General features: G+C 44.2%; 2 protein-coding genes across 2 annotated transcripts in view; both read left to right on the top strand.

Annotated features, from left to right (window-relative positions):
* Nucleotides 1-13,659, top strand: part of LOC122871884 (BCL-6 corepressor-like) — a 42,269-nt gene extending 28,610 nt beyond the window's left edge. The window contains 7 exon segments of the mRNA XM_044187420.1: nucleotides 139-497; nucleotides 4,209-4,367; nucleotides 7,405-7,571; nucleotides 7,998-8,143; nucleotides 9,439-9,516; nucleotides 10,254-10,437; nucleotides 12,926-13,659. Of these exon segments, the coding sequence (XP_044043355.1) occupies nucleotides 139-497; nucleotides 4,209-4,367; nucleotides 7,405-7,571; nucleotides 7,998-8,143; nucleotides 9,439-9,516; nucleotides 10,254-10,437; nucleotides 12,926-13,508 (1,676 nt within the window). The 3' untranslated portion in view covers nucleotides 13,509-13,659.
* LOC122871971 lies at nucleotides 13,659-15,076 on the top strand. The gene has a single exon (XM_044187618.1). The coding sequence runs from the start codon at nucleotides 13,718-13,720 to the stop codon at nucleotides 14,600-14,602; it is 885 nt and encodes a 294-aa protein (XP_044043553.1). The 5' UTR covers nucleotides 13,659-13,717; the 3' UTR covers nucleotides 14,603-15,076.
* The last annotated feature ends 5,823 nt before the right edge of the window (nucleotides 15,077-20,899 follow it).

Raw genomic sequence — 20,899 nt, 5'->3', positions numbered from 1 at the left:
GCGTGCTGATGTTAGCATTTAGCTCAAAGCCTCACAGAGTTGCTAGCATGGCTGTAGACTCGACCAAAAATAATGTAATCGGCGTGAAATCGACAGGTGAAGGTGCTGACTTCTTCTTTCTACCTGTCTTTCTTTCAGTTTTCCACGTGGCTCCGCCCTCTTCTCCCGCCCATGTCCCCCGGCAACCGTGCAGCCCCGCCCCTCGGCAACCCTCCCCTGCATCCTTCACCTCCCTCTCCTCCTCCCGCCTCCAGGACAAGCATCAGAAGCTGAAGGAGAACTGCAGGGTCTCCGCTTTCCTCCCGTCCTTACCTCCTCTTCCTCCCTCCTCCTCTTCCTCGCCTGACCCCCGTCCCTTCCGCTGCCACGACGACGACGACCTCGACAAGCCGAAGGGCAAGCGTCCCTGCAAGATGAAGCACACGGGAGGAGAGACGGCGAGGGAGGAGGAGGGGAGAGATGGGGGAGGAACCGACGATGAGAAGAAGAGCGGAAAGGTGAGCGAGGAGCGCTTGTTTGAGCGCCGTGTCCTAGTTATGGTTACTTAGCTATGATTGGACAGTCGCTGCTCAGGGCGCAAGGCAATCACGGCGCCATTTTCCCCGCCATGACCTCCAGCGTTAACTCCTCCAGTTTCACAGTGTTAGTTATGTTTACGTTGTGCTAAATCGGCCTGCTCTGCCCCCTGGTGGATAAACTTTAATCCCCCAGCTTCAAACAGCACACAGGTAAATATAAGAATGACGCCGCGGCTTCTCTGTGAATACTTAGGCTTAGCCACATGCTACGCTGCTAGCAACTAACAAGACTTCCTGTGGCTGTTTCACAATAAAAGCCAGGAACAAGTGCTGGAAAAACCGCTACGCTGAGTTTGATCTTACATTAGCAGCGTGAAAGCTTCGCCTGTACTTGTTTTACTCTCTTTGCCCATGACTCCTGTCCATAGTTTAGAGTTTTGTCTTTATTTAAATCTCACTTTTTAGACAGTTGTAAGCTCAGCGTGACTCAAACACCCACGAGCTTCAACACGCCTGCAGATCGGAGCGCTGGTTTTCTCCTCGCCGGAGGAAAACATGAGGACATAGCTGAGCGTTCGGCTCAGAGTCTCCGATTCTGAGCCGATGTTTTACAGCAAACAGTTAAAATAGCAAAAGATATTTAAACGATGCAGCGCATTTGAAAATCAGCAGCCTGCAGCAAATTTACAAAGTAAAAGCTTTCGGTCTGACATGTAGCTCAAACTCACCATCCGTCGCCCGCCTCACCAAGGCTGCCTGAACCCAGAGCTCCCTGTTTATTTTGCTAAGAAGCAGAATAATGGTCATCATTACATCTCGGACTGTTGCTAAGAGACCCTGAAAAACTATCTACATTCCCCCAAAGCAAAACAGAACGACGCGTGACCGAGTCAAAACACCAAGAGACCGAGAGACCGAGGCTCTGACTCATCTGGAGTTAAAACCCCTACGAGACGACGACAACGACAAGACCGAGACATGTCCAATTCAAACACCCCACGAGACCGAGACCGAGTCAAAACACCAACGAAGACGAAGTCCGACGCTTTGAGAAAATTAAAAAAACGTCTCGAGGAATAACTTAATATCTTTTGTCATTGAATTTTTACACACATACATAAATATCCACACCTGACTTTGTAGAGATGCGACAACATTTCAGCAACAAGATAAATATTATAAGATTTAGTTGTTTTCTGCGTTGACAAATAGTTAAAACCACAAATCAGTTCTTCTGTTTTTCTTTTCATGTTTTTCCTCCCTCCTTTCTTTCTTCCCTCTCCGTTAATCGCTGCAATTATCGTCCTGATTGGAGCTCGCTGGGAAAACTCAGCAGGGACGGTGTGTGTGTGTGTGTTTACTGAGTGTGTGTGTGTGTGAGTGTGTGTGTGTGTGTGTGTGTGTGTGTGTGAGTAATTCAATTCACTGCAGATTAAAGTGAAGGAGAGAGCAAGCGAGTGAACGAGGGAGGGAGTGATTGAAGGTTATGGAGGAAGAATAATATTCTCCACATGTACTGCGTGTGTGTGTGTGTGTTTGATGTGTGTGTGTGTGTGTTTTGATGTGTGTGTGTGTGTGTGTGTGTGTGTGTGTGTGTGTGCATGTGTTTTGATGTGTGTGTGTGTGTGTGTGTTTTGATGTGTGTGTGTGTGCGGCAGCGGCTTGTGGCGTTTTGACAGCTGCTGCACCGGAGATTTCCTCAGGGCAGCGAGGACGCACACACACTAAAACACACACACACACTCTCTCTCTCTCTTCCTCCGCTCTCGCTCGACCCTCCTCCTCCTCCTTGTTTGAGTCTGCTGCGCTAGAAAACATACACACCAAAACACACACACACACACACACACAGGGGCAAAGCTTGCATCCTGTTTGCCGATGCGTGGCGGCGAGCGGCTTCGTTTGACAGACGCCTGCGCACACACATTACACACACAAACACATTAACACGCACATGCTGTCTGGCTGCTAAGCGGCGGAGACGGTTGCCGTGGCGTCAGCAGCTCAGCGATGCAGCTTTTCATCCGTCTCTATCTGCCTCTTGTTTAGAAAACACACACACACGTTCAATTAATTTCAGCTTTAATTAAGAAAAATAGGAAATAAAAATATAAAAAAATTTGCATCAGTTTAATTACAAGTACAAAGAAATACTCACATTTGTAACAAAATTAACAAACACATTTGACCAAAATTGAAAGGGAGTTATGAATGCAACACGGATTAACATTACTACGTTATCGACTTAATGCACGACATTTAGACTTGACCTCCATCTTTGTCTGTTTCGTAAGAATGTCACCGACATTTTGCCCCGTTTTTTAAAAAAACTTTACTTCAAATGTCCCTGTAGTTTGTGATTATTTGGCTAAAGATTTCTCTATATCTCCCCGCTGTAACCGACAGCCGCTGTGCTTCACGCAAATGCCCTTAAAAATGACAATAATATTGTTTATCGCAATTATTGCGATAAATGTTAGTGGCTGAGCAAGGCACTGCTGCAGCCGGACGCTCTGGTGATAAATGTTAGTGGCTCTCTTGAGGTTGCTGGGCGGCGAATTCATTTATTACCATAAGCTTCATAGCACTCGGTCATATATCCTTGTCGTCCCCGACCAATCACAGCTCAGCTGATGTCATCGTGCAGGAGTTGCTAGGGACCGACTTCAGCATCATTCCTCTTTCTCTTCGCCATGTTTACAGTTGAAGAGCGCTCTGTGCTCCTATTGGTCGGCGTCACCGAACACGTCGTGGAGTTTGTCGTACTTAGCGTCGGTTGTGCACTATGACACACTACACGGGATAAAACTATAAAACCGTCGTCGCGCCCGACGTCCATTTTTGTTCCCGACGCCCTGTGTCTGTCGGGTCGGGCTTGATGTCGTGGAGTCTGAACCCGGCGTTAACAGTTCGGTGATGTGTTTTGTACAAGAAGGGAAGACAGGAAGAAAAGAGGACCTAAAACGGAACCCTGTGGAACTCCACAGGAGACAGAAACGTTACTGATCCTGACAGAAGCTGTTACGTTGGAGTCAAAGTCCGATCCTGAATGACGACAACATGCACAACATGCAACAATAAGCTCGAGGAAACAAAATAAAGAGGAAGTGGGAGAGGGGCGAGCGAGGCATGCAGACAGTGAAGGGAGCGAGACGGAGAATCCTCATTTGTTTCTCCCTTTCGGTCTTTCACTTTAAGACAAATCCCCCCCTCCATCTCCTCCTCCTGAGCTTTCTGTCATCAGCCTCGGGCTTCAAACACACACACACACCCCCACACACACTCTCTCTCACACACACACACATAAAACACACAAAAACACAGTCGTGGGAGCGGAGGTGGTGACAGCGCTATTTTCAACCGAGCCTGGAAAACTAGGACTGTGTGTGTGTCAGACAGTCTGTGTGTGTGTGTGTGTGTCAGACAGTCTGTGTGTGTGTGTGTGTGTGTGTGTGTGTGTGTGTGTGTGTGTGTGTGTGTGTCAGACAGTCTGTGTGTGTGTGTGTGTGTGTGTTTAAGAGAAAACATCTGACAGTGATGGATGTAGAAAGAGTGCGAGCGGCTGTTTTTTGTGTGTGTTTAATTGCTTTGTGGGTAATAAAAACAATCTTCGAGCGCATGCTAATCACTTTAAATGTCTCTCTCTCCCTCCTTCTCCACACGCACACACACGCACACACACACACACAGGTGTCTCCGTCTGACCCGTCTCGCTCGCCCAGCCATCAACCTCCCTCTCCGCAGCACACACACATCGCCCGGCCCGCCCCTCCTGAAGTCCGCCGACTCATCGTGAACAAAAACGCCGGAGAGACGCTGCTTCAGCGCGCCGCCCGCCTGGGATACGAGGTAACAGGACACAAACACACCCAGGTGTGGACAGGTATTACTAAAAAATCAAAAAATGTATCTGTATTTATGTGAATGAGGTGTTTCACAGTGCAGCTAAATTTTAGTAAAACTAAAAATATAATTAGCATATTTTAATTCAAATCCTACAGCAGTTACAGTTTCAATCATTACATTAATTGTTTTCAGGCTAAATGTGACAAATCAATGTGATTTTGATTTTCTATCATATATTGGTAGAAGTTAGCAAACTTTGCTAAATTGATCTCCTTAAACTACAACCCCATTCAAAATATGACATTATGAGCAGCGGAGTTGTGCCCCGCTGCTGCCCACATGTGACAAAAAAACATTCTGTATTTTTTGTTTTTTATTTAGTAAATGAAGAGAAATAATATAATTTATAGTTACGATCTTAATCTTAAATCCTGTAGTGTTTTACTTGTTTTTTGTCTTTTTATTTTTAAGCTCTACGAAGTCGAGCTGAAGTCTTCTTGCAGACATTTTGAACGTGAAAAATTTACATGGAAATGAAGCCTCTTCCTCCTCGTCTGAGCTCGTTTTCTGCTGCATTGTTCTGCCTCGCTCGCTCTTCTTCTCCCCCGACTCTGCTCTCGCCTTCCTTGAACTTTAATCCCTCGCTTCCAGATGAAAAAGATTAGAGAGAGCCTCACATCCTCTCTCTCTCTCTCTCCTCTTTAATTGAATTAGCCCTCGGCTAACCACTACCTCTCTCTGGTTTGATTGCTTTGTCCCTAAAAGCAAAGTCCATCATTTAAACACACAGACGTAAACACAGTCGTTAACTTTATTTTCTGATTTATAATTCCAGAATAATAATTCAGCTGTTACTGACTCTTCCTAAGAAAAATTAAGAGTAGTTTTTAGGAACTTATCGGTGAAATTACATGCACTGAAAATGAGGCATGCAACGCTCTCCAGCTCCTCCTGGAGCACTGCAAGGCATGCTGGGTTTTCTCGTGGTCCGTGATGTCCAGGAAACCTCCAACAGGAGGCTCTGATCTGAGAAGAAGAAACGTAATTTAATTCCAAACGCAAAGTTCATTTTAACTTGAGAAATAACTTGTTTAATTTTAAGGAGAAGCCAAACGCGATCCTGAGGAGAGAAATCCTTTTGCTCCAGAAGAAACCTCATTTCACTGAAGGAGAAATCTCATTTAACCCTGAGAAGAAACCTCATTTTAGCTCTTGATGAAAAATGTTTTAATTATGAGCAGAAACTCTTTTCACCTCGATGAAACTCAACTTTAATGCTGAGAGAAAAAAATCTTATTTTACCTAATTTCACCTTGAGGGTCTCAAAACATAATCATATCGAAAGTCTCAATCATCTTCCCGCTCCCCAGAGGATGAACCCTTTAGACTTTAATGGCTCCGTGACCTTCCCTGTAGCGCCACCTTCAGGACAAACATGTTTACAGCAGGTATCATCAGCTGGACTCAAACCTGTGGCATGAACGTTACAGCGCCGAGTCTCCACAGATGTCCTTCATTGAAATTCAGTCGACGTCTGAAAATCATTTGGAGGCAGAAAACTGTGTGTGTGGTTTTGACAAATGCCTGCGTGCGCGCTCGCGCGCACACACACACACACACACACACACACACACACACACACACACACACACACACACACGCAGTCTGAATATTTCATGTGCGGTGTGACAGCTCTTGTCAGGGCTCACAAGTGTCACCCTGCCTTGCTCGCTCACTCGCTCTCTCTCGTTGAGGTGCAGCGGTGAAGCTAACGAGCTCAGTTTGCAAATGAAGCCGTCATCCATCACGACACACACACACACACACACACACACACACACACACACACACACACACAAGCTGCAATCATTTCGAGAGAGCAGAAGAAGAGAGGGAGGGAGGCCTTCGTCTCTCCGTCTTGTTCTCTTAAGGTGGAACTGCTCTTTTACCGGTAATGTGTCGTTTTCCTGTTCGTTACACACCTTTTAAGGCGGAGACGCACACGACATCACTGTATGACTGATGGGACCCAGTTGGGCCGAGTCGGTCAGTTTTACTCGCTTTATTAACAGCGATTCACGACTGGAATCGGGACGCTGACGCTAACGTTTGCAAGCGAGGCAAAAGACACAAGAAGTCGTGTTCTCACGAAAGTTCGGCTTTAGTGACAAGTAAAACCCAAATTATGCTTTTCACACCTCATAGCTGCAACATAAATTACGTAAAGTTGTGTGCGTAATTTCAAATTATGCTTTCCACGTCCGCGTAGTCGTAATGGTCTGTAAGTTTGGTCATCAGCCGGCCGCACGTGTGTGACCACGTCCGCCTGTGCAGATTCAGTCCACTTCCCCGACACTGCTGGAGGGACGTGGTAACTCTGATAAGGACAAGAGAGCAGTGTGTGCATATTAATGGCTCTGGGTAGCAAAGGAGTTGGTGCACAGATGGCAAAAAAAGGCTTTAGTGGCGTCCTAAATGCCCTCAAATGTCTTCTGGCTCAGCGCGCCGACAGTTCAATCATCCTGGACTTTGCAAAGGAGGAAAATGTGGTAAAAACGAGGATAACCGGTTTGAAAATTAATACTGTGATTATTTACATTCAGATGTGTCTGAAGCATCCTAGTTAGCTGCTTTGTAGGATTATGTACCTCAGTACGCGAGTAGTCGACGTAATCGATGACGTCGACGCTGAAAATACGTCAGCATCAATGTTTTTAACCAACGCGTGGTTTTTCATTGTTTTTCTTCAATATCACGACGACAGCGCGGGCGTGTTTATTTGTTCTTTAGAGCGTAAGCGCAGTGAAACAATCGGAAAATAACGTTTTATTTCTCGGATTCTCCGGCTTTCTCCTAACGGCGCTCCCTCTCCTCATTCACTCTCAGTTTCAAAATAAAATGAACTCAAATTAAATACTCAGCTTGATATTTTGGAGGGAAATGACTCCTTTAGATTAATCGGTAAAATAGTCGTTAGTGGCAAATGATTCGCTCCGAAGGCTCTCGTCTCATTGGCGTCCACGTGTCTCCTTGCGTCCAGGAGGTCGTGCTGTACTGCCTGGAGCGACGGATCTGTGACGTGAACCACCGAGACAACGCCGGGTACTGCGCCCTGCATGAGGCCTGCGCCCGAGGCTGGCTGGGGATCGTACGCCACCTGGTGGAGCACGGAGCTGACGTCAACTGCAGCGCTCAGGATGGAACCAGGTACGAGTCGGCGCAGGTTTACATCAAGCGAATCAGAGTCCAGGACCAAAAAAATCTAATCAACATCAAATTAGCAAAAATTAAAAACTGCCGTTACTTTTTTAATGTTTCCTCTGCTGACTTAAATGATTAAGTGATGATTAAATGACAAAATCAAAAACACAATATTCCTCCTCTCATCTGTAGAGCTTTTTATCCACCTAGATTATTTCGGTGTGAGTTGCAGAGTTTTGGAGATGTCTGCCTTTCTGAATATAATGGGACTATATGGGCAGTTATAGTTTTAGTTATTAACTAAAACGATTAATTGATTAGTTGATTTTAACCTGGTAACATAAGAGCAGGATGTTTGTGTGTCAAATAACCTGGCTGACCTTTTTATTAATATTTTCTTTCAGAATGAATTGATTCTGTTTTCTGCTTCAGACCGCTGCACGATGCCGTGGAGAACGACCACGTGGAGGTGGTGCGTTTTCTGCTGGCCTGCGGCGCCGACCCCACCCTCACCTCCTACTCTGGACGAGGGCCAATCAACATGACCCACAGCGCTGCCATGGAAACCTTCCTGGAGGGTAAGGAGGAGAGCTGAGAAAATGTGTGTGCGCTGCCTCCTCGTTATCTGCGGCTGATTGTAACACATTCACAGATCGCCAGTAACTCTTCTGTAACTGGTAACTTGATGCTTTTCAGTGCCGCCTTCTACCTAAACATTTTTTAATTAGTGCTGAAACAATCATCAACTAGTCAATAGAAAATTAATTAAAAAAATTAAATAATTTATTAATTATTGAAGTCATTTATGAGGCACAGTCTGCACTCGCTCTCTGGTTGCAGTTTCTCCAATGTGAGGATTTGCTGCTTTATATCACAGTAAACTGAATATCCAGACATTTTTTTATTATTTAACATCTAATAGAATAAAAGATGAATTGAGAGATTGATCAGTGATGAAAAAAATCATTAGTTGATGTTTTGTCATTCTTTATTATTTGTTGTAGTGGAGGCAGCTATACTCGATAAGATATACATATTTCAGTTTTACAATATATTGGCTTTTTAACACGAGCACGTAACATTAACATCTTTGAAAAGGATCCTTTAACATTTACATGTTTGGGTTAACGTGTAAACTTTGACAGCTCTGATGTTATCCTGGTGGTACCGAGGCGCGATGATGGAGGGAACGTGAAGAGGGGGGGAAAATGGATATATATACGAATAAAAGATTAAATAAAAAAGAAAAAGAGAATGAAACGGATTTGGTGCGAACGACAGAAATGTCGGAGTAAAGAAGAAGGAAATAAACGAGAGGAAAATGTGTGTTTCTGTGTGTGTGTGTTTCAGTGTGTGTGTGTGTGTGTGTGTGTGTGTGTGTGTGTGTGTGTGTGTGTGTGTGTGTTACTGTGTGTGTGTGTGTGTGTTACTGTGTGTGTGTGTGTGTGTGTGCTTGCCAGCCTGTCTGATTATCATTCCCTGCCTGTATTTGTTCTCTCCATCTCTTTTTTTTTCCTCTCTCCAGAGGGGTTTAATGAGGCTTGGCTGTTGAATCCCAGAACAGCTTACTGCCACACACACACACACACACACACTGCCACACACACACACACACACACTGCCACACACACACAGACACACACACACTGAAACACACACACACACTCCTGCCAGCATCCGTCTACTCAGCGCCAAGCGCCGCGGCGACAAGCCGGCACCGTCTGAGCACAAACACTCATCTTCTTCTTCCCGTCTTTCACTGTGCGTGTGTGTGGTTCTATTGTTTTCATCTCGCTGCCTTCATCCTCTCTGATTGGTCGGCTCTTTGATCGACCACAAAAGCTACTAACTCGCTGTCTCTCTCTCTTTGCAGACTATCTCTCCGACCTCCAGGGAAGGTCGGAGGGCGATCCAGGAATCTGCTGGGAGTTTTACGGCAGCTCCGTGTGCGGTTAGTTTGCACACAAACACACAAAAACAATGCGTGAACAAAATCGTCAGGGGAGGTAAACGGGAAGGTTTGGAGAGGATAAATAATTCAGGATTAAAGCAAGAACGACCCGCAACTAAAGACAAAAGTAAGACAAAAAGAAAAACCGGTCAGAACAGAGAAGTTATGTTCAAGGTTGGACAAACAAATTTAACTAAAAGAACTCCCACTAAACTAATCGAGACTAAAGTGAATACCGCTAAACCAGTTAGGACTAAAGGAACTATGGCTAACCTAATTTAGACTAAACAAAACTACCGCTAAACTAATCAAGACTAAAGGGTCTAGTGCTAAACCATATAGGACTAAAAGAACCACCGCTCAACCAATTTAGACTAAAGAAACTATCGCTTATCTAATCAAGACTAAAGGAACCACCGCTCAACCAATTAGGACTAAAGAATTAACCGCTAAACTAATCAAGACTAAAGGGTCTAGTGCTAAACCATATAGGACTAAAGGGACTACCGCTCAACCAATTTGGACTAAAAGAACTATGGCCAACCCATTTGGTCTAAAGAAACAACCGCTAAACTAATCAAGACTGAAGGGTCTACTGGTAAACTAGTCAGGACTAAAAGGACTACCGCTCAACCAACTAGGACTAGAGGACGTACTGCTAAACCAGTGAGGACAAAAGTACATTGAGTGTCCTCAAGAATGTTATTCTGTTGTTGATTTATTTTGTGTTTTTACAGAGCCGTCCAGCGAGGGAGGAGTGTATAACATTCTTGCTGACCCTCCTGGGCCAGAGGAGGAGGAGGAGGATGAAGAGGAGGACGAGGATGAGGAGCAACGAGCCAGGAGAGAGGTGTTTGAGTTTGAGCTGTCCGACAGGCCACTGCTCCCCTGCTACAACATCCAGGTGTTACTGTCCCAGGGGTGAGTTAAAAATACTCAACATCTCGGGTCTGAGTCACAGACCAGGACTGAGGAAGTTAGGACTAAAGAGATGTGGAGTAAAGAGGCTAGTGCTAAAATTTTTTAGGGCTAAAAGGACCATTACTAACGACATTGGGGCTCAAGGAAATAGGAGAAAGGAACAAACTTTGCTAAAGGAAGTAGGACTAAACAAAGGAACTACCACTAAAGGAACAAGGACTAAAGAAACTAGGGCTAAACATATTAGGGCTAAAGGAACTAGGGCTATACATTTGTACAATAAAGGGATCAAGGACTTAAGAGCCTATGATTATAGAAACTAGGGGTTGGGTTATATATCCAACACATTAACATATTAGGGTTAAAGGAACTAACCAAGGACTAAACGTATCAGGACAAATTAAAGTACCCAGGAAAGAATTAGGCGAAACATATTTGCGGCCAAGGAACTAGGACTACACAGTTTTGCAAATAAGAGATAAAGGACTAAAGAGCCTATAACTAAAGAAACTAGGGGTAAAAATATTAGGGCTAATGGAAGACGGACTAAAGGACCTAATATATTAGGGCTAAAAGGGCCAAACACACTCAAAGACTGAAATAAAATAGTGCTTAACACACGAGGGCTAAATGAAGCAGACCCAACCAAGGCCACGCCCACGCACACTTTGTCTTTTCTTATTCACACTTTTATTTTTCTCTTTCACACCCACAAATTCTTTGTCAGTGTTGTTCTAACACATCTCCCTCTTTTTCACACTCACACTCACTCTCACACACACACACTCTCACACACACACTCTCACACACACTCTCACTCTCACACACACTCCAATTAAGGTGGTGGAAAGCAGCTTAGAAAAGAAAGGGGGGATAGCAGAGGAGGGAGAGAGAGCGAATGAAGGATGGTGTGAGCGAGAGAAAAGATCCTACGAGGAGGAGATGGAGAGAAAGAGAGAGAGAGAGATAAAGGCAGGACAGACGGAGAGGTCGTTAACGAGGATTGCATCGCCGTGGCGACGCGGCTAATTGGCTTCCACTTCATCTTCCTCCCCTGTCGCTTTTCTCCTCCTCTCTCTTTTTCTTCTTCTCTCGCTCTCATTTTTTTCCCTCTCGTGTCTGATGTAGTATTAATGGCTCCTCCTGGGTACAAGGCCACCGGGTACTGACACACACACACTCTCACGCACACGCTCTCACGCACACGCTCTCACGCACACGCTCTCACACACACACTCTCACACACTCTCACACACACACTCTCACGCACACGCTCGCACACACACTCTCACGCACACGCTCTCACACACACACTCTCACACACTCTCACACACACTCTCACGCACACGCTCTCACGCTCGCACACACACTCACGCACACACTCTCACGCACACACTCTCACGCACATCACACACACTCTCACGCACACACTCACGCATTTCATTGGGTTGTTTAACATTCCAGCAGCAACTGGCTTTAAAGCAACATGTGGCCTTGTGTGTGTGTGTGTGTGTGTGTGTGTGTGTGTGTGTGTGTGTGTGTGTGTGTGTGTGTGTGTGTGTGTAAGCTTCCTTTGCCCTTGACATACACGTGCGCACACACGGATATTGACAGACATTGTGAATCAATAACAGCTCCGTTGATGTCGAGGCTGTCTTCGGCTGCAACAGCAGAATATATTAAAGAGAAGCTGTCTCCTCCTTTTCTCCTCCATCCTTTTTCCTTCTTCCCTCGCTGTCATTTATGAAAGCCAAATTTCAAATTTTGCCTTAATTGAATGTTTAATCTATAATTAAACACAACTGCACTGCTTCTATAAAACTCATTTCCTCTCCTGGCTTGCCCTCGGAGGGGTCTGACATTTGTTTTGGCTGAAATTGAAAAACCCGTCCGCCACAGACGTGCAAAAGTTCTCCACAAAAATATTGATGATATCTTGTTATTTAAAGTTTTAGCGAACATCTGAAATGAGAGATTTTATTTTATACAGCCCAAAATCACAAATGACAGATGAGGAAAACCTTCCACACCCTTTAATGGGGAAAAAACTAGCTAGCTTGGTCACTAACAAGAAAATACACTAACTCACTTAATTCAATACATTTGCCACCAACCAAGCTGCATCTGTTTTATGGAACAGTTAACGCTCCAGCAGAGGAAGATTAGATAAAAATGGATGGTGTGACACAACTAATACGATATCTTCCTCCATTTTGGAGTCTCTGGGGCTGCAGTCTCTCAAAGGTCAGCACTGTCAAGACGGCTTGCAGTTGGTGAAAAATGCAAAGTCCTGTGTAAAAACTCACCAAGACTGAAATTACGCGAAAGCACTGCACTGATGTGAACTGATTTTAGTCCAAAATTTCTCCATTATAAATGCTTGTGTGGCCCTTTTTTAAGATGTTAGAAATAGGGGTCAGGATTCCAAAGTCATTTGTAAAAATTCACACTCTGTTTTTTGTCTCCTCCTCGTCTCTCTTTCCTGCAGCCCCAGGAACTGGCTCCTCCTCTCTGACGTCCTGGGTCGACTTCGGATGACATCTCGGTCTTTCCGGCGCCTCTTCCCACAGCTCAACGTGCAGTCCGTCCCTGAGGATGAGTTCTACCGGCAGGCGTCCCTTTCGCAGCTCCTAACGGGTCCTGATGAGCAGGAGCTGGCCTCCTTCAGGCCGGATGTCAAAGACCCTTTGGAGTTGGTGGAGGCCACTCCCGAGTTGGCCGGCATGCTCGGCTCCTCCCTGGAATTTGTGGACACTCGCTGGGACTCGCTAGAAGCTTCGCCACCTCCAACACCACCCCCACAACCAAGACCACCACAACGTATTCCACCGTCATTACAACCACAGCGACAGGGGGCGACAGAAGCTGGTGCTAAAGTGGACAATGCCTTGCAAAACAGGACTGCAGAGTCTGGACAATGCCAAGGACTTAAAAATCTGGGATATTCTACTCTGGCAGCTAAAATCGAATCCAAAATGGATGCTAGCATGTGGGAACCGCAAAGATTACAATGTAAGAATATGGGATTGCTTCACCACCTCCAACACCACCCCCACAACCATCACCGCTAATTCATGATAATTCTGAATCAAAGATGGACTGCAGAGTCTAACATGGGATACTACTCTGGCAGCTAAAATCGACAAAATGGATGCTAAAACCGCAGAACACTGGGTGGGATTGCTAATTCTGATAATTCTGACTCAAGCATGGACTCTAACTGCAAAGGCAACAAAGCAAGAATATTGGGTTTGCTAATTCTGCTAAATCAGACTCTAAAATGGACTCTAGCATGTGGGAACCACAGAGGCAACAAAGTAGGAATACTGGGATTGCTAATTCTGCTAAATCGGACTCTAAAATGGACTCTAGCATGTGGGAACCACAAAGACAACAAAGTCAGAATACATGGATCCTTGATTCTGCTAATCCAGACTCTAAAATAGACTGTTGCATGTGGGAACCACAAAGGCAACAAAGTGACAATATTGGGATTGCTAATTCTGCTAAATCGGACTCTAAGATGGACTCTAGCATGTGGGAACCACAACAGCAAGGAAATAAATCCACTCGGAGGGCTCCCGTCAAGTCCGATGCAGTGGTTGGTACTAGCATGTGGGAACCACAGCGACTACGAAGTAGGAGCGCTGTGAATTCTGACACCAAAGTGGAAACTGCCCTGTCCGAACCACAGCGAATACGAAATAAGAACACTGCTAATTTTAATGGTACAGTGGATGCTAACACGTGGAAACGACAAAATCAAGGGAGTAAGACTGGCAGGGTTTCGGCTTCTACAAACCCAGGTGTCTCAGTTGATGGTAGTGTTTGGGAACCACAACGACTGCGAAGTAAGAATGCCGTGATCACCAGCCCCGCAAAGCCGAATGCTACGGTGGATGCTAACACGTGGGAACGCCAGCGAATAAAGAGAGTGGGTGGCACCAGCACAGCGCCCAAAAGAGAAGCTAATTCCTGTGACAACCAAGGCCGAGGAGGTAAGGCCGTAAAGATGGACGCTGCCTGGCAAAGGAACTTGGGCAACGTCAGAGTCCACATCAGGGACCTGGGGATGAAAGTGGGGGGAAGTACCATCCGGAGAGACGTAAAGAAAGAGCAGGGGAAAGCCGCTGGGAAGGGCGCCAGGGTTAAAACGAGGTCATGACAACACAATGTAGCCAGGGAAATGAGAAGTTGCAAATCCTGTTGACTTTTAAAGAGTTTGGGAGTCACTGAGCTGCTGCCAGGCTGAAATTCTTCACCACAAGAGGAGTCAGCAACAATACAGTATTCCATAAAGAAAATTAACGATTTTACACAAAATTGAAACATGCATGTAAATATTGTAAATGAGTAAACATCATATTTGGACATTGAAAAGGAGGAGAGAGCGTAACAGTATTGTGTGTGCTATATGTATACTGTAAATATGCATTTTTTTAATTTATGAGTACAGATATCACTGTTGTTAAATTTGTTCTTTGTAAATGCAGTCTGGTGTAAATACGACGCGATGTCTGTCACGTGGATTGTTGGTTGGGAGGTTGTTTGTTACCTTTGTGTGTAATTTTGTATTCAGCATCCTGTGGGCTTTTGTCACCAAACTATTTATTGTCCAATAAATATAAAGAATAAGAAATGTGTCTGAATACATTGTCTGAATTAAAGATCAACACATAGATAAGCTAGCAAGTAAGCCGTACTTTGTTACTTTATAGTTGTGAGCATTAGAAAGGGTCATAGCTAACTGGTTCATTGCTAGCAGTCTGTCCTCATACTTGTTAGCATTATGCAGGGTTACAGCTAAGTATCTTTATACCTGTTAGCATTACAGATGTTTCCTTATAACTGTTAGCACTGTGAAGAGTCACCGCTAGCTGGTTATTTTTGCTAGCAGTTTCTTTACACCTGTTAGCATTACAAATGCTTCAGACTGACTGCTTAGCATTTCTAACAGTCTTCCCTTATACGGTATCTGTTAGCACTGTAAAGTCACAACTAACTGGCTATAACTAACAGGCTAGCAGTGTCTTTAAACCTGTTAGCATTACAGTTGTTTACAGCTAACTGCTTAGCATTGCTAGTAGTCTCTTTATACTTGCTAGAATTACAAATGTCTAGAGCTGACTGTTTCTAACAGTCTCTTTACAACTGTTAGCATCACTAATGGCTACAGCTAACCACCTCATTGCTAGTGGTCTCTTTTCATACCTGTCAGCATTTTAAAGATATCAGACTGTTCACCTTGCAGACGGAATAACTTTTCACCTTTAAACTCCTACAAGGTCATACTGTCAGCTTTGAAGATGATCATATTTGGAGTAAGAAGTATTTCAACCATCTAACCCAACCTGACAGACACACCGGAGATATGAAATAATAACAAATGAAAGGGGAAAAACCTGAATAAAAGAGGAGAAACGTATCACATTATTTATATATATATATATATATATATATATATATATATATATATATATATATATATATATAAAGAGAGAGCAGCACTAAGTGAGTGTGTTTGTATGCATGAAGACATACGTGTATGTGTTTACATCCAGTTGTTTAAGTGTGTAATTGGATCTTCATTTGCATTTTATTGAGAGCCCAACGTGTGTGTGTGTGAATGTTAAACAGCCTCTAATTAAAGGCAGCACACTGAAACGCAGCAACATTTCATTTCTGCCGGACAGGAAATTAAATTCCACTGATTGGACCGCCGCCTCTCTCTCTCTCTCTCTCTGAGGAAAATAAAAAGACGAGTGTTGTCGAGTTGAAATGTGACACAGGAGGAGGTTTTATTTCAGGATTTCAGACTCAGAGACGTTGAGGGCTTTAAAAGACGGCTTGTCGCGTATTTGTCAAACAAACACACTGAATGTGTCGTTAAGGTTTAAAGGCGACCTGTAAGCCACTCTAGTGGAGTCCCAGAATAAAGATATGGATATGCTGCATTAATGTCTAAAGATACAGACGTCACGCATGACTAAGAAAAGCAGAAAAAGACGAGCTGGACGCGGCTCAGCTCAGCGATATTTGCGTCTAAAATGTGGCGGAGTAGAAGTATAAAGGTGCCTTTAATATTAGTCAAGTACAGTTCTTGATTAAAAGTACTTAGTTGCCTTGGAAACAAGTGTCTCTGTCAAAATATGTCAAATATACTGAACTGTCGTCAGTAAGCAGCTGCTAAAGGACTAAAACAAATGAAGCTGTGGTGTGGTCCTTTAAGAAGAAGATGCTGTCTGGACGTCCGCAAAGGATGCTGGGATACGTGTGTGTGTGTGTGTGTGTGTGTGTGTGTGTGTGTGTGACTCACTCGCTTCTCAAAAAACTGGGACAAACTATTTCCTCTAATATGAAACAGAGAGAGTCCATTCATGCATGCTGGATGTTTCCTCTCTCTCTCTCTCTGTCGGCCTCGCTCGGCCCTGTCAATCGCCCACACCCTTTCATCCCGATGTGTGTGTGTGTGTGTGTGTGTGTGTGTGTGTGTTCATGTAGACAGAGACGGTGGATGAGTCATTCACACACACACACACACACATACACACACTCGGCAGGATAAAAGGCTGAAGGCGAGCGAAAGGGAAAAGAGGCACAAACACACCTTTTTCTGCGTTTTTCTCCTCGCTGAAAATACTATTCCGCTGAGATTTTCAAAATAAATGTCACTTTCTCTAAACGAGTGACCAAGTAAAACTAAACTGGAGCCACAAGTAACGATTATCTTCCATTACTGAGCGATTATTTTCTCGACCGTTCAAAGAAATAACACGTCAGCCCCAAAACGTCTTCAAATGTTTTGTTCTACGATACAGAAAAGCAGCAAATATTCACAATGAAGAGGCTGGAAACAGAAAATGTTTGTTAAAAATTATTAGTCGGTTGGTTAGTGTTATATTAGTTAGTTGGTTATAAATTGACTGATTAAATTGACGTAAATTAGTTGGTTGGGGTTTGTCTGTTGGTTTGGAATAAGCTGGTCGATGGTTGGTTTAACTGTTGATCAAATGTTTAGTTGGTGTTAAATTGGTTATTTGGTTAGTCGTTGATTGGAAGATTGATTCTTCTAACGTTTTTAGTTGGTTAGTTCGTAATAATAGTTCTTTTCTTAACTCCAGTTAGATAAAACATGGAGGAAGGATTATTAAATGAATCATTGATTAGCTCCTGAAAGTGACTTAAAATGAGCCGATCACCGATTGAGCTGGTGTGGATAAGTTCATTTGTTGTGTGTGTGTGTTCTTGCTTTTCAAACACACACACACACACACTTTATTGTGGAACTCCATGGCAACTGGAGGAGCTTAATTAGAGAGGAGAAAATCTCCTTTTAAGACGCATAAAGAGAGAACGAGCGAGCGAGGTAGAGATGAAAACAGAGGGAGGTGAGCGAGAGGTGGAACGACGGAAAGGCGTAGTGAAGAGAGAGAGCTAATGAAATATGAACGGGTCCACAGGAGGTTCAACCAGCTGCGTGTGTGCATGTGGAGGTTAAGTCGTGATAAACAGCAGGAGTGTGAATCACAGTCGGTGTAAATGTGTGTGTGTTTTACACCTCGTACCCCCCGGCTGCCTCCTCGTGTCAACATCACTGACGTCAGTTTCCTCGACACGCGGAGACGAAACTCGCTGCTTCAAACAAACAAACTGCTGCTCAGAGTCTCTGGATATTTCTGGTTATATGACACGCGGTTTATATCAGAGCTCACAAACCAGAATATGATGTGGAAGCAGTTGGCTGCTCCCGTCTCTCAGCTCGTACGTTATGCTACGTAACGTATAGAGAAATTGCTTCAAACAGCATATTAGTTTGTCACCAATCGAAGTTAAGTACGAAAAGTACAAAAACACCTTCCAGCAGTTAACAAGTCAAACGTTTGTAGTTATTGTTAAGCACAAAGAAGTAGCTCCAAACAGTTAGCATATCCTACTCTATGCTAACCGTTTGGAGCTCACTGGTGTTATGATAAGTAGGCCTACAAAGAAGTAGCTACAACCAGCTAGGTTAGCTAGCTTTTTGTAGCTAACCAAGGTCACGCTAAATACAAAGAAGAAGCTACAGATGTAATTCTTGCTCTTACAGTAGCTCATCGATTATGCAAAGAGACAAATCTATAAACCGTTAGCATCTCTGGTCTTAGGCTAGCTGTTATAAACAGACCTATAAACAGCTAGCATATTCAATGTTATTCTAGCTGTTTGTAACTAAACAATGTAAACAAAAGTACAAAAATAGCTATTAAATGCTAGCATATCAAATTGTATGCTTACTTCCTTTATCTAACCAATGTCATGCTACTGTAAGTACAAAGACCTAACAACAAACATCTAGCGTCCGACATACTAGCTATTTGTAATTAGCCAGCATGATCCTTCGTTCTATATCCTCAGTCTGACAATGTGTTTTCTCATAGGTGATTTGTGATTGGTCATAGCTAAGCTAATGCTAAGCTAAGTGCAAACACAAATCTAGCATATCTGATGTAATGCTAGATTTTTGTAACTAATCAATGTCATGCACAAACAGCTAGCTACAATTCATCCAACTTTATTAGTCTTTTTGAAAAGCTGAAACATGTTCCTGAGGTTTTCTGTCGAATCTCAATAAAACTATTTCTGGTTTTTGAACATGTGTAGAAATATCAAATAAGTTAGCTTGTTTTTACGCTAACTGTTGTTAGCGGCGGCGCCGGGTTTCACCGCCATCACCACCCTCAGCAGGAAACACAAACTCACACACACTTTCATTCACGAAGCAGCCGCTCACTTCTCTGGCTTTTTGATTTTTGCTGTGTGTTTGTGTGTTTTTCCACAAGTGTGTGTGTACAATAAGTGTGTAACTGTGATTGTGTGCCTGTATAAAAGCTTTGTGTGTGTGTGTGTGTGTGTGTGTGTGTGGCTTCCCAGCGCCGATGCTGAAGACGATGGATTGAATTGCTAATGCGCCGCAGGGAGTGTGTGTGTGTGTGTGTGTGTGTGTGTGTGTGGGTCGTCTGGCGAGCGAGGCTGTTTAGCGAGCGGGACGAGCAGCGCTGCAGATGAATATTTAAACAGAGAGAGGGAGAGCAGCCATCATTTATTGATGTTGGTGAAGGGAAAGATGAATAGCCCGTCTGTGTACACAGCGCTGGAGATGAGTGTGTGTGTGTGTGTGTGTGTGTGTGTGTTGGAAACAGCCGGCATCCGAATGCGAGTCGGCCCTTAGTCTGTATGTGAAAGCGCAGACACCTGAACACGAGTCGACGCGCAGAGATTTGTCCCCGTGTTTTGCGTTATTTTCAAAGAGCTCAGTATGCTTCAAACGAAGTGCTTGTTCGATTGTCTACCAGAGTCTGAAACCTGCTCTCGCTCTCCGTGAACCGACAATCCAACAGTCACAAGACTTGCAGAAATTTGAATTCGAGTCAGAATCTGTGGAAGTCAGAATGCGACTGTATATATATAAACCGTTATGTTACGACTCGCAGAGTTAGCCTCCGTCTTAAGGCCTCAGTATACTTCAAACAAAACGCTTACTGGATCTGAAACCGCCTTTACGACAGCAGATTCGGGTAATCTGTGAATGTGAGTCAGAGTGGACGGTAGCCCGGATGTGAGTCTGAAATCTGAAGCGGGCGACCAGCTAACGCGCTGAAGCCTGAGTGCGAGTCAGGACCTGTGGACGTCGGAAAGCGAATTGGAAATCTCCAATTTGCGATAGTTCTGGTGCATCATGAAGGTTAGCCTCCACATCACGCCAACACGTGCCTGCATAAGGGGAAAACACAAACCGTTGTTATTAGCCATGCTAGCAGCGAAGCTATAGCTTTGTAATATCTCATCAACCGTTGGGTGGATTTTTTTAAATAATCGAATAATTGTTAATCATTTTTCAGGCAAAAATAGCAAAGATTCCCTTGTTTCAGCTTTTCAGTTCGGAGGATTTTATTACGAGAAAGTGAACTGAATATTTTTGTGTTTTTCACTGTCGTCCTGACAAAACACTTTTTATTAGTTTCTGATGTTCTGTAAACCAAAATTAATCGATTAAAAGAGAAAATCTGCAAAGTGATAATGAAAATAATCGTTAATACTAGCGTTGTTGCGAGACCCGAGTCTGCTAATAAAATTCCTCCACCATCATCCTCTCTGGATGTTAATTGTTGCGTCTCTCAGCTCTCATCTGTCAAAGAGAAAGAGGTCGTTTGGTGTTGCACACGTCAAACAGGAAGGCGAGAGGTCAGAGGTCGGCGGGGTCGACCTCCGAGGAGGCGTTGACAGCATGAGACGAACAAACACGGAGAGAGAAGAAAAAAGGTTTGAGGGCGAGAGAGGATGTGTCTGCATGTGGGAGAGAGAGAGAGAGAGAGAGAGGCTCAGACTGGTGCACATGAGGACGAGCCGCCGTGCGCTTGTATGGCGGAGAGAGAGAGAATAATGGAGGAGGGAATCAGGACGGTTTCAAGGTTCCCCCTTTTCT

The sequence above is a fragment of the Siniperca chuatsi genome, linkage group LG24 (genome assembly GCF_020085105.1).
Source record: "Siniperca chuatsi isolate FFG_IHB_CAS linkage group LG24, ASM2008510v1, whole genome shotgun sequence".
Classification (NCBI taxonomy): Eukaryota; Metazoa; Chordata; class Actinopteri; order Centrarchiformes; family Sinipercidae; genus Siniperca; species Siniperca chuatsi.
The sequence above is the reverse complement of the archived record's forward strand: the minus strand, read 5'-3'. Positions and strand labels throughout refer to the sequence as shown.

Coding starts and splice junctions, on each gene's coding strand:
- LOC122871971 (XM_044187618.1), top strand. CDS start 13,718: ATGGACTCTAGCATGTGGGAACCACAGAGGCAACAAAGTAGGAATACT.